This window comes from Liolophura sinensis, chromosome 7, assembly GCF_032854445.1.
Source record: "Liolophura sinensis isolate JHLJ2023 chromosome 7, CUHK_Ljap_v2, whole genome shotgun sequence".
Classification (NCBI taxonomy): Eukaryota; Metazoa; Mollusca; class Polyplacophora; order Chitonida; family Chitonidae; genus Liolophura; species Liolophura sinensis.
In genome coordinates, this window is record NC_088301.1 from 28,672,714 (window position 1) to 28,685,095 (window position 12,382).

General features: G+C 36.9%; 1 protein-coding gene across 1 annotated transcript in view; it reads right to left on the reverse strand.

Annotated features, from left to right (window-relative positions):
- LOC135471706 (SCY1-like protein 2) overlaps positions 1–10,850 on the reverse strand; it is a 47,130-nt gene extending 36,280 nt beyond the window's left edge. The window contains exons 1-4 of the mRNA XM_064751025.1: positions 10,701–10,850; positions 2,842–3,002; positions 608–707; positions 127–171 (exon numbers count right to left, since the gene is read on the reverse strand). Of these exons, the coding sequence (XP_064607095.1) occupies positions 127–171; positions 608–707; positions 2,842–3,002; positions 10,701–10,850 (456 nt within the window). The remainder of the gene's footprint in view (positions 1–126; positions 172–607; positions 708–2,841; positions 3,003–10,700) is intronic.
- Between the last annotated feature and the right edge of the window lie 1,532 nt (positions 10,851–12,382).

Here is a 12,382-nt window from a genome sequence, read left to right on the forward strand (position 1 = left end):
TTTCACTACACCATCGCTGATTCTCTGGTCTATCAATGCAACTTTTAAAACAAACCTTGACAAAGTTCAACAAATGATGCAACAGAAAACGTCCAAAAGAGTAGTTTTAATGCTACACTTACTCACCTGTAGAATTCCATATTTGATATCAAGCTCCGTGAATTCATAATCCTGTGAAATACAATGAAATACATTGGTTAATTACCCATAGTCAAACATTCTATTACTTTAGCACTTGGTTTTCATATTACAAAATACTACATTTACGTAAATGTAAGACGTTATAACAGTGAATTGTCTAATTTAATTGTATTGAAACATCGATCGTTTCATTTCCTAGAGCTATATAGAGTGTGACCCATGTGTTATTTGATATTTTAGGTTTAAGAACTTGCATATTACGTGAGTATGAGCAATGGACATGGACGAATTGTATACCAATTGCATAGTTTTTTTTTACACAAAAATAAAGTGTGGACTAATGTGAAAAAAAATTATTTACCATAGATTAGCTGACTCCTTAAGTAACAATAATCTCACACATTTACAGTAAACTAACCCTAAGAAAGCTTTGACCCTGAGACAGTTTGTTACATAATACATGTACCTTGAATTCAGCAGGGACTGGATTTGGTAAGCGGTCAAAGTTCCCAAGGAAGTTGGCCAGACTTCCCATGACTGGCTCAGTAGCAAAGGCCAAGCTGTCGCTGAAAATGAAGATTTCATTATGAGCATGAAAATATATACATTTATGTTATTGTCATTTCCAAACATTCTGAAGACCACCGTATATTAAAATGGGCAAGAATCATCACGAATTTTTAACTCATAAAAAAGCAGCCAATGGTATGTGTGGAGGAGTAGGAAGTAACCAGGATATAACCTGACCTTCACAAAAAAACAAGTACTTTCCTTAAGGTATTATATACATGTACTTTTCCCTCCATTTTATAAAGTGTACAATTCCACATACTGAACTCATAAATAGAGAATTCCCATCCAAAATTTAAATCTAAATATTGAAATGTATAATTTAAGTTCCAGAACGTCCATGTTTCCTCCGTGTATAGGAAAGTGTGTAATTCCACTTGCAATATCTAACTGGGTTACTTCCACTTAAGTGCACTTTATTGCCTTTATAAACATGAAATCATGGAACATAAAATCCCACTTACAGAACTTCCTGGTCTATACTTATCTCCACATATAATGAAGTGCATATAATTCCTCATCCAGAACTGACTGGTTTGTAATCCTCATGTCATTTCACTTTGTTTACTCTGAAGTGCACAATTCTACACTAGAACATGCAGTATAGTTGATGTGGTGTCTAACTCTTATCCTATCCATTGTTCATCTGTTCTTCAGTTCTTCATGATAATATGCATTATAGTTGATTTGGTGTCTAACTCTTATCCTATCCACTGTTCATCAGTTCTTCAGTTCTTCATGACAACATGCTGTATAGTTGATGTGGTGTCTAACTCTTATCCTATCCATTGTTCATCAGTTCTTCGGTTCTTCATGACAATATGCATTATAGTTGATTTGGTATCTAACTCTTATCCTATCCACTGTTCATCAGTTCTTCAGTTCTTCATGACAACATGCTGTATAGTTGATGTGGTGTCTAACTCTTATCCTATCCATTGTTCATCAGTTCTTCAGTTCTTCATGACAATATGCATTATAGTTGATTTGGTGTCTAACTCTTATCCTATCCACTGTTCATCAGTTCTTCAGTTCTTCATGACAAAATGCTGTATAGTTGATGTGGTGTCTAACTCTTATCCTATCCATTGTTCATCAGTTTTTCAGTTCTTCATGACAACATGCAGTATAGTTGATTTGGTGTCTAACTCTTATCCTATCCACTGTTCATCAGTTCTTCAGTTCTTCATGACAACATGCAGTATAGTTGATGTGGTGTCTAACTCTTATCCTATCCATTGTTCATCAGTTCTTCACGACAACATGCAGTATAGTTGATGTGGTGTCTAACTCTTATCCTATCCATTGTTCATCAGTTCTTCAGTTTTTCATGACAACATGCTGTATAGTTGATGTGGTGTCTAACTCTTATCCTATCCACTGCTCATCAGTTCTTCAGTTCTTCATGACAACATGCTGTATAGTTGATTTGGTATCTAACTCTTATCCTATCCACTGTTCATCAGTTCTTCAGTTCTTCATGACAACATGCTGTATAGTTGATGTGGTGTCTAACTCTTATCCTATCCACTGTTCATCAGTTCTTCAGTTCTTCATGACAACATGCTGTATAGTTGATTTGGTGTCTAACTCTTATCCTATCCACTGTTCATCAGTTCTTCAGTTCTTCATGACAACATGCAGTATAGTTGATTTGGTGTCTAACTCTTATCCTATCCACTGTTCATCAGTTCTTCAGTTCTTCATGACAACATGCTGTATAGTTGATTTGGTGTCTAACTCTTATCCTATCCATTGTTCATCAGTTCTTCAGTTCTTCATGACAACATGCAGTATAGTTGATTTGGTGTCTAACTCTTATCCTATCCATTGTTCATCAGTTCTTCAGTTCTTCATGACAACATGCAGTATAGTTGATTTGGTGTCTAACTCTTATCCTATCCACTGTTCGTCAGTTCTTCAGTTCTTCATGACAACATGCAGTATAGTTGATTTGGTGTCTACTGCATTTGCAAAACATGCTAGGAATAGTCTCAAGCAATACACACTTTGTCTGAATACCTACTCAGTCATATGACCAATAGCAATGCTTGTCATGATATAAATGAACAGTGTACTAGTCAAAAACTTTATTTGCCTTCATTTTCAAAAGTCTACGGCTAAACTTACTGATTTTCCTCCACATGATGCAGTATATGTAGTATCTGTGGATGACGGATACGTCCTAACTGTCGTACTTCTCTCCTCAGGATCTCAGCTACAGTCTCCCGGCGCCGAGGCTTGTGCAATTTGTCTGCTATCTTCTTTTCAAAGATAAACACTGATGCTTGCTAAAATGAAAATCAAATAAGATAGACGAAATTATAGTTCCTGTAGGGAAGAAAAATACTCCTGCATTCCTTAATTCATTTGCCTAATATACCCACCTGACCAAGATAAGCTTAATCACATACATACAGTTTATGAAAGCATATATTTTTCATACTCGGCTTGCACATTATTGCAACTATTCAAAAACATATACAAGTGACTTAAGGCTTCTTTGACACATTTTCCCTCAAAATAAATCATCATGTCATGTTAAAATCCACGCTTAAAATCCACCTGTTCTCACTTAATAACGGTCCTGCACATTTATGCCTAATATAGACAGGCACAAAGAATGATACAAAAATGACGCTCTTTGCTTTCATGGGAATCAAAACAAGTACGGCACAATTTCCTATTGTCAGGGAATCTGTATCTATACCAGTACACAATAATGAGCAAAAACATACTTAAACCAATGGGTCTTTTTCCCAGTATCAGGAAGCCATTACTAAAATGATACTATTTCATGCATCATTATGAAACAATGAAGTTATTGTGATGTCATAATGGTGAGTTTGGAAACTAACATTTGGCATCAATAAAACTGCACCAAGGTCGGGCATTTGACGGGTCCCCATTTCATTATCATCGGGAAACTTATGCTTAATACTACATGACAAAATTTCCCATCGTCAGGGAATGTACGTATATACACACTTGGCACATTACCCCGTTATCCAGGAATCCATTTGTGGCAAACTTCCCATTCACCTAAGAATCCACACATTATGACAAATTTTTTCTTGGCCTTTGAAACCTTCCGTGTACAAAATTTTTATCAACCATTCCTGTTAACAAGTCATGATGAATGACCTTCCTTGGTTGGACGCGCACATCATATACTTCACTTACTCAGCAGCCCATACATCAATTTTGTTGACTTCAGGAACGATTAAGCTACCAGTGGGAAAACTGGTTCAGGTTTGAGTCAAACTAACAACATGAAAGCAATCCAAAAAAAATATAAATTTAGCATAATTTATCAGCAACTCCACAGTATTAATATACTTTAAGATTTTTGAGTGTAACTGTATGCAAATACACAACCTGCATAAGATTCAAATGAAACAATAGAGACATACTTTCAAAAGGTTATCATGTATTCAATATACAACATGGACAAGTGCATTGTGGGATATCAAGAATCCTACACGTTAGACATCACATAGCCCATTAAAGATCATATATCAGTCTATCATATGTGGTTGGTTGGTTGGTTGGTTGGTTGGTTAGATTGGCTGCCAGTAGTATTTCAGCTAATACTAGTATTTATGTATGTTTATGTAATAACACTAGCCAGGGAATTAAAGTGGGAGGAAGCCTGACCGAGACTGGAGGGAACTCACGCTCCTTGGCAAGCTGGACTCTAGCCTTGACCTCATTGGTGGAAGGTTACAGCAATTGTCAGGCTAAAGAGGTACTCATATCTTCTGCCGCACAGGCAAATGCAGACAACTACTCAAAAATCAAAATGTCACTTCAGGTTACCTTGCACAATTTAGGAAACACATGCCATATGATAACAGAGTTATGTCCCATATAATAGTCAAAATATGTCCAGCACATATCTCAATAGACCGGAAAATATGCACAAGGGCAGCCACCAACTAAAACAATGAAAATGTGAACAATAGTTCAGGTGAATGCAACTTTCATCCCAACAAATGCATTTCTTTGAAATGTATAAAAGAATGCCAGCAGCACTGAGATGAGTACAACCCTGAGGTAAATCTTCATGGATGCTCATAGGTATGAGGTTACCATGACAACTGCGCAAGTGGACGAATGTGTCCACCAAAAATGAAAATGCAGAAAACAGTTGAAGCTGTACCCCTAACACAATATCATTTCTATTTATATAGTATATATAAGAATGGCTATCTAGGATGACAACCATGGTAATGTACAAACGTGGGTTATGACACATCATCATCTGTGTATCAATGCATTCGCCAAAAATTAAAACTCCCGTGGAAAACAGTTACGAGTTGAAGCCCAGACATGAAATTATATCTGTTTATATAGTATGTATAAGGAAAATGGTTATCTGATTACCATGACAACTGTGGAAATGAACAAATGTGAGTCGTGACACATCATCATCTGTGTATCTATTTATATACCAAAAATTAAAGCTCTATGTGGAAAATTGTTGGAGTTATAGCCTGGACACGAAATCACATCTATTTATATAGAGTATATATGGAAAATGGCTATCTGGTTACCATGACAGCCACGGAAATAGACAAATGTGAGTCAGGATACATCCTCATCTGTGTATGTGTCTGCCAAAAATTATAACTCTACGCAGAAAACTTTTGGAGTTGTACTCCGAACATGAAATCATTTCTATTTATATATTAAATATAAGGAAAATGTTTATCTGATTACCATGACAACCGCAGAAATGGACAAATGTGGGTTGTGACACATGGTCACGCTTATGTTAGAATAACAAATGTATCATCAACCTTTCTAAACCATCGACTGTGAATGATTGGGGGGCTTATTTCAGTTAGCACAGGTGACAACGGAGAACAGATGGGTAATCCATGGATTTGTGAATAGATTTTGTCACCCCAGGTGAGGTAGATAAAAATTAGACACCTTTTCAGGAGGGCAATCAAGATATCTGCACTAGACTCTGAAATCAAACATTTAACCCAAGTATTTATCAACCAGGACAACTACCCTTCTGCAATGACAGAACACACCATCCTGCATACCCTCAAAACCAAACAGCAAGATGTTCCTAAACCAACCAGAATTTTTACCAGTGGGTTACCTCTGAAGACCATACTCAACACATCAGGGAAATGTCCAACTGTCAACAAACAGCAACGTAAAGGGTGTGTTTGAAGGTTTAACTGCTCCTTTGCTGAACACTACTTAGGTGAGACTTGCTGACCACTAAACAAGTCAATTAAAGAGCATCAGGCCTCTACACAAACCAAAGACATGAAATAAACTACCTCAGAACACATTCTTGCCAGCCTCACTACAAAACAGACTGGAACAATGTTAAACCCTTCAAGACCAACATAACAAAAACCACAAGAAGAACTATAATGGAAGCCTCATTCATGATGTACCCTGCTAATCCATCAAATCTGCTAGGAATTAACATGTATATCTAAGTTTGCAATCAGGGTTATATGACTGCTTGTTTGCTTACCTATTAGCTTATGTAGTGCAGTTATCATAACCTTTTAAAATATGTGTTTAGTCCAGTAATCATACCTTTTTTACAACACCTGTATTTGTTTTATAATATACTGTATGTGTTTTGGTTAGGTGTCTAACCACTCAACAGGTGTACACATACATGTAACATCATCGTTTTCCACACATGTCTGCATACATCTTGAATGTTTGGCAAGTCCAGCTCATGCTGGCTTCCTCTCCAGCCGTACATGGGAAGGTCTGCCAGCAACCTGAGGATGGTCGATGGTTTCCCCCGGGTTCTGCCCAGTTTCCACCCACCATAATGCTGGCCGCCATCGTATAAGTTAAATTATTCTTGAGTACGGCGTAAAACACCAACCAAATAAATAAATAAATTGAATTTTTGGTTGTATCTTCACATGCTTGAGAACAATGTTAGAATGTATATCAGAATGTTGAAAAGAAACAAATCAGAAGTTGTCATCATGCAAGACACTTCGCTATGCTTTAAATAGTTTTTAAGTCTCTAATAAAAATCTTACAACCAAATTTCATTAAATTCTGTCATGGCAATGCAGTCTACAGGAAATTTTGCAAATTGAAATTGCTAAAACAGAGTAAAATATGACAATGAAAAATGGATTGATGAGTAGGTCCCAATATCCAATCAGTTATACTAAGGTCTCAATAAGGAATCTTGGAACCAAAATTTCATTAGAATTGGTCAGGCCTATCAGGGGATATCTTACAGAAAAGCAGTATTCCATAAAAATTGCTAAAATTGATCAAGTGAACAAATAGATTAATGAACAGTTTCAAGAATCTGTCCCCATAAAATATGGAAGCAAATTCTGGTTAATTCAGTCAAGACATGGAAGAGATGTTTTGCAGACAAGTAACCTCTCAAAATTGGTAAGGCTGATCAATTTCATAGATTCCAAAATCTAATGAGTTATTACAGTCCTCATAAGAAATCTTTATAAAATTTGGTCAATCCATTCAGGAGATATTTAGCAGAAAACTAGTAGCCAATCCGAATTTCTTAAAACAAGAGTCAAATTAACAAATGGCTTGATCAACAGGTTCAAAATCTTATCTATTACTAAGGTCCTCAAAGACAACTTGAAACTAAATTTGATTCAATTCTACCATGCGGTTTTAAAGATATCTTGCAGACAAGGCCATAAGAGAGTTTGAGATACACATACATGTATTAACGGCTGATAAATGATATTTTTCACGTCAACAGTTGAGTTTTTCTAATAATTAATTTATCAAACTTCACAAACAATTCTTATCAGCCCTTCCTAAATACAGTGGATAACTCAATCAGAATCAAGCAAACTGTATAATTTTATAAAAAGATCAATTTTAGCTGAAATACAGTACAATAATTAAAGGTAGTTTTGTGAATAAAAGCACTTTGGCAGTAACAACAGATTCTGCCAACTGGTAATTATTCCATGAAAATTTTATATGACCATATATACTTCCTAGATATTAGGTACTGTAAAAATGTTTGTTTAGTGTAGGACAACCAAAACTTTAAAAAAAATTGTAGTCTAAAGATTTTAAATAGTATTTTCAGAATAGAAGCTTTCTTCCATTATTTCTCTCGGAATTAAGTTTAAAGAAATATGTATCCCTATCTTTTTCGTTCAACATATTAACCACAAATTTTTCTCACTGACCTACCCTATTGTTCCTGATAGGTTCAGGTTATAATAACCCTATTGTTCCTGATAGGTTCGGGTTATAATAACCCTATTGTTTCTGATAGGTTCAGGTTATAATAACCCTATTGTTCCTGATACGTTCAGGTTATAATAACCCTATTGTTCCTGATAGGTTCAGGTTATAATAACCCTATTGTTCCTGATAGGTTCAGGTTATAATAACCCTATTGTCCCTGATAGGTTTGGGTTATAATAACCCTATTGTCCCTAATAGGTTCAGATTATAACCAACAAAAGACATTTCGAGGATGGCCATCCATCAAACATGAAAGAGTAGCTTTCGGTGAAACTTATGCATATTTTTAATTTGATGTTGGAAATCTTTGGTTCGGTCTTCTTCATTGGCCAATTTCAGGGCTTCCCATACCACAGAATAATGCCTTCAGAATATGCTTGAATAAACACCTTGCAGATATGCAAAACGGTTGAAGAATTACAGAAAATATCATTTTCAACTTCCAAACTAAGCAAATTAATTTAATAACAATAATAATAATACACTTATTCATCTATTGTTGTTTGGCAACATATTTTTGTTCACACAATGAGAAACGAGATACACACTGATGTGTCTTCAAGAACCCACGAACTGTCAGAGGCCTTTTTCTATTCTCATAGATAAATTCCATTTTAAAGCACTCTGTCAATGATTACAGATAAAATGGACAGTATTGCAATTTCTTTCATCACGATCTGTTTAGGTTGATTGTGCCATTAGGCCCACAGCTCTGATGTGAGGCCATTTGTATTTCTAATGAGAAAAATTCAATCTTGTTTACGAGACTGCTCTAGAAATTAGGTTTAATACTCGCAGGTTAATCTGAACTTATGAATGGAGTATATGTATCACTGCCTATTTTTTTTATTATTGAATGGCTGGGTGATTTGTCCAACTTTGATAGTCAATGCCGCCAGATTACATGTCATGCAGAATGAGCGATAAAATGGAGCTGGGCTTGGAATAGTTTTTCTTTTCTCACTTCAACAGCTTTCTGCACTAAAGATAGTCAAGACGATATGTTGACTGCATAACAGCCAATTCAATTCAAAGGATTTGTCCACAGAATTGGGTCAATTATTCGACACATGAAGGATGTGGCTGAACTGCCATGAGCAATGCTGGGAGTGAATAAAGGGCCAATTCAAGATGTTTGTTGTTACAAAATCAGATAAAAATGGTAATACTTCGTCCAATTTAAATGCGGTTTGCAGCTAGTGCGTTATTAAACAAATTTGAAGCCCTCAGCTATGCTACAAATGACGAACAATAAATGAATGCCTGTTTTTTTTATCATCAAACTGATGGTCGCACAGCTATTTGTTAGAGCCATACCAGTGAAGCTTTCAGCTCACACTTCCTCGAGTGAGACAAAGCTCAGAATCCACAAAGTGACAAAGCATGTTGTTTGGCAAAGAGACGTGACTGATAAAAATCACCTAACTCTCAAGTAATGGCTCCTCCCACCTCATGTCTACATAAACAGATAGTTTTCCTTATAAATTGCCTTTGTTTGTTCGATGCTTTCAGGTACTGGTGAGATCACTAGGAACTTCTTTGATAAACACTATGTTTCAGCTGGAGTGGTCAGTGCCTATCCATGATGGATTCTCATCAGCTGACAAATCCACTGTGAAAATACCCGATAAATGAGAGCAATTCTGACCATACACCTGGCTTTATTTCTTTCTGATCAGGTATAGACGTTTCAATGTAGACAGCTACGTGACACCCGGCACATGGCTCCTGAGACGACTCCCACTAAAGTCATCACCCGTCACAATGCAACACTTGTGCACCCTTCACATGTAATATTTTCTGGCTGATAAGCCCACACTGAGAAACATTCTGTTATGGAAGTTGCTGGCCTGTTTGCACACTTACAGTTAACCATAACAGTTAACATCAAACCCATGTTTTACTTTAGTACATGTATATAGTTCACCACAACCCCAAAATATGTCACTGTTTTCACTTCATGTAGTTAAAAGTTGCCTCACACCAGCAAAAATGTAGGCTCAGAATGCTCATTAGCCTCACTTACAATGTCACATTGTATACATTATTGTGTAGATAGCAGTGTCAAGTCTATCAATACAATGAATAAATATATACATGAAAAACTTTCAAGACCAATTATTCGTGCACTATTTCCACTTCACACATCCTCACTAAATCTGTCACATACCTGAAAGCTTATGTCCTAGAAAGCATAGTTAGCCTTAAAGGTGCTACCACTGTATATTTATTTATTACACTGTACACATGTACCTCAATCAACAGGTATATACACATAAAAATTAAGTTATTGAAGGCATAAACTCTTATTACATACATTCATAGTAAGTTTATATTATGTCCTTTAAAAGCATATTGCAAATTTTAACATGGAGATATCTTTTCAAGTAAACTAGAAGTCTGTAGGCCTGGGGTCAAACCCTTGCTTGGCGCTCAACAGTGAAAGGTCAGATCAAGTAAACAACACTGGTTGGTCCGGTGTCATTATAATGTGACTCGGTGGGGTGTCATGTCTGGTGTCCTCTGCATTATACTTCAGCTGCAGCAGCACTTTGGTGGCATGAACTCGCCCTGCTACAAGATGACACAGTATACATAAACAAACCTATTGATTCCTCGTCGTCATATGACTGAAAAATTATCAAGTACAACACAGTGGTCACACATAATCAGCAGAATTAGCAAAATAAAATCAGTGATGTTAACTGCAAATAACAATGACATAAAAAATCTAAACCTACCTTTTTGTCCTCAAGTCGCACAGCGTCGTAAATCTTCCAGATCAGCTCGGGCCCAGCACTAGCCACGTGCCTACCAATGTCATAGTACTTGGTGATGGGGTTTGCCCCTTCAGCTGTCAGCGTCTGTTTGAGCATTGAGAACATATCCATACTGCGAAAACAGGAGCATAGCTTGGAGCTGCACCAACATCCCGATGGCCGTGGTTGAGCTGCTACATCCTCAGGCACATTTTCTGGCAGCAACTCACTCCCGACACGCTTCACAAGTAAAGGTTGGTTAGTAATAATGTTTGTATGCCTTAAGTCGGACACCTGTAGAAAAGGCATATAAAATGTTGCAGGCTAAAATGCGCCCCTTACAACTTTTTTTGCTTCTCTCTCTCTTTTCTTTTTATCTTTCCTCAATTTTTCACCTCAGTTTAACACATATGCGATACTGTTTTCATACCAGTTTAGCAACAGATCCAGGCTAAGTTTGTTTCTTCACAAACAGTTCTTTCAATATTTTTTAATTATAAATGCTTTGCCAACAGAAAACAAAAACTGTAGAAGTAATACAGATTCACTGCTTCAACTACTTTGGAAACTGTTCCAAATTTTAACTCTTTCCCCTCTAGCAGATGCAGCCCTCAAAAAAATCCACTTGCATGGAAAAATTTTACTGACAATATATTGTCATGAATTTTTTTTTCTTCCCTTCATTGAAACACTGTTAACTACACCATGTGCTAACATGAGGTGAGCTCAAAGAAAACAAAACTGTCACATTGATCAGTCAACACTGATTAAATGCTCTTTTCAAATACACTGCCAGCACTACCTGACATAAAGCCAGGACATGAAAACTGGCCAAAACTGCTATCACGTCCACAAGACAATTCCAATATGAATCCAGGTAATTCCAGGAGAAGTGATATAAGAAATTAACCTAAATCACTCACAAATTTTTACACATGGTGTATTCCCAGATGGAAGGAAAGATTATGTTGTTATAAAACAGATATCTTTCTAGTGCATTACAGACATATCACAGTGCTGTAACAAAACTTGAATTCCATCCAGCTGTATCCCATAACCCACAACTTTCACCTTGATACAGGTGGTATGTCCACCAGGTAGGACTTTTCTCATGTCAGTGCTTTAATCGACGTACAGAACAGGTATACACACAATCCTGGTGAAAAATTATTGCTTGCCAACTGCAGGGAGTTCTCAACGATGGTACATGTAGCTTGATGACACATCAGCAAATGCATCAAGGTATGATGTCTCACTGGTCAGATTACCAACCAGGTGTAACGAGCAGGTATATCGAGTTTCCTTGTACCGCAGTCACAGCTGACCATGCTGTGTAACAAAGCTGATTTGCACTGGCTGACCAGGTGTATCAAATATCCCTTCTAACTCCTGGCTTCACACCTAACAAACCCTGACTCGACATGTATTTCTAGTGCATAAATCTGCGAAGAACTGAAGCATCTTTTATATTCTTTGCACGACCGTAGCTCCAAACAGGATGACCCAATTCAGCACACAGCGGTACGAGCCGAAAGCACAGCCAATGGTAACCCTCCTTTTCCTGTAGTCTCTACCTTCATCGCCAGCGACAACATCAAATTATCTGCGTGGCTGATTGCTTTGATCACCGGCAATAAACACCGTTCACAGGTTCGGTCTTCCAT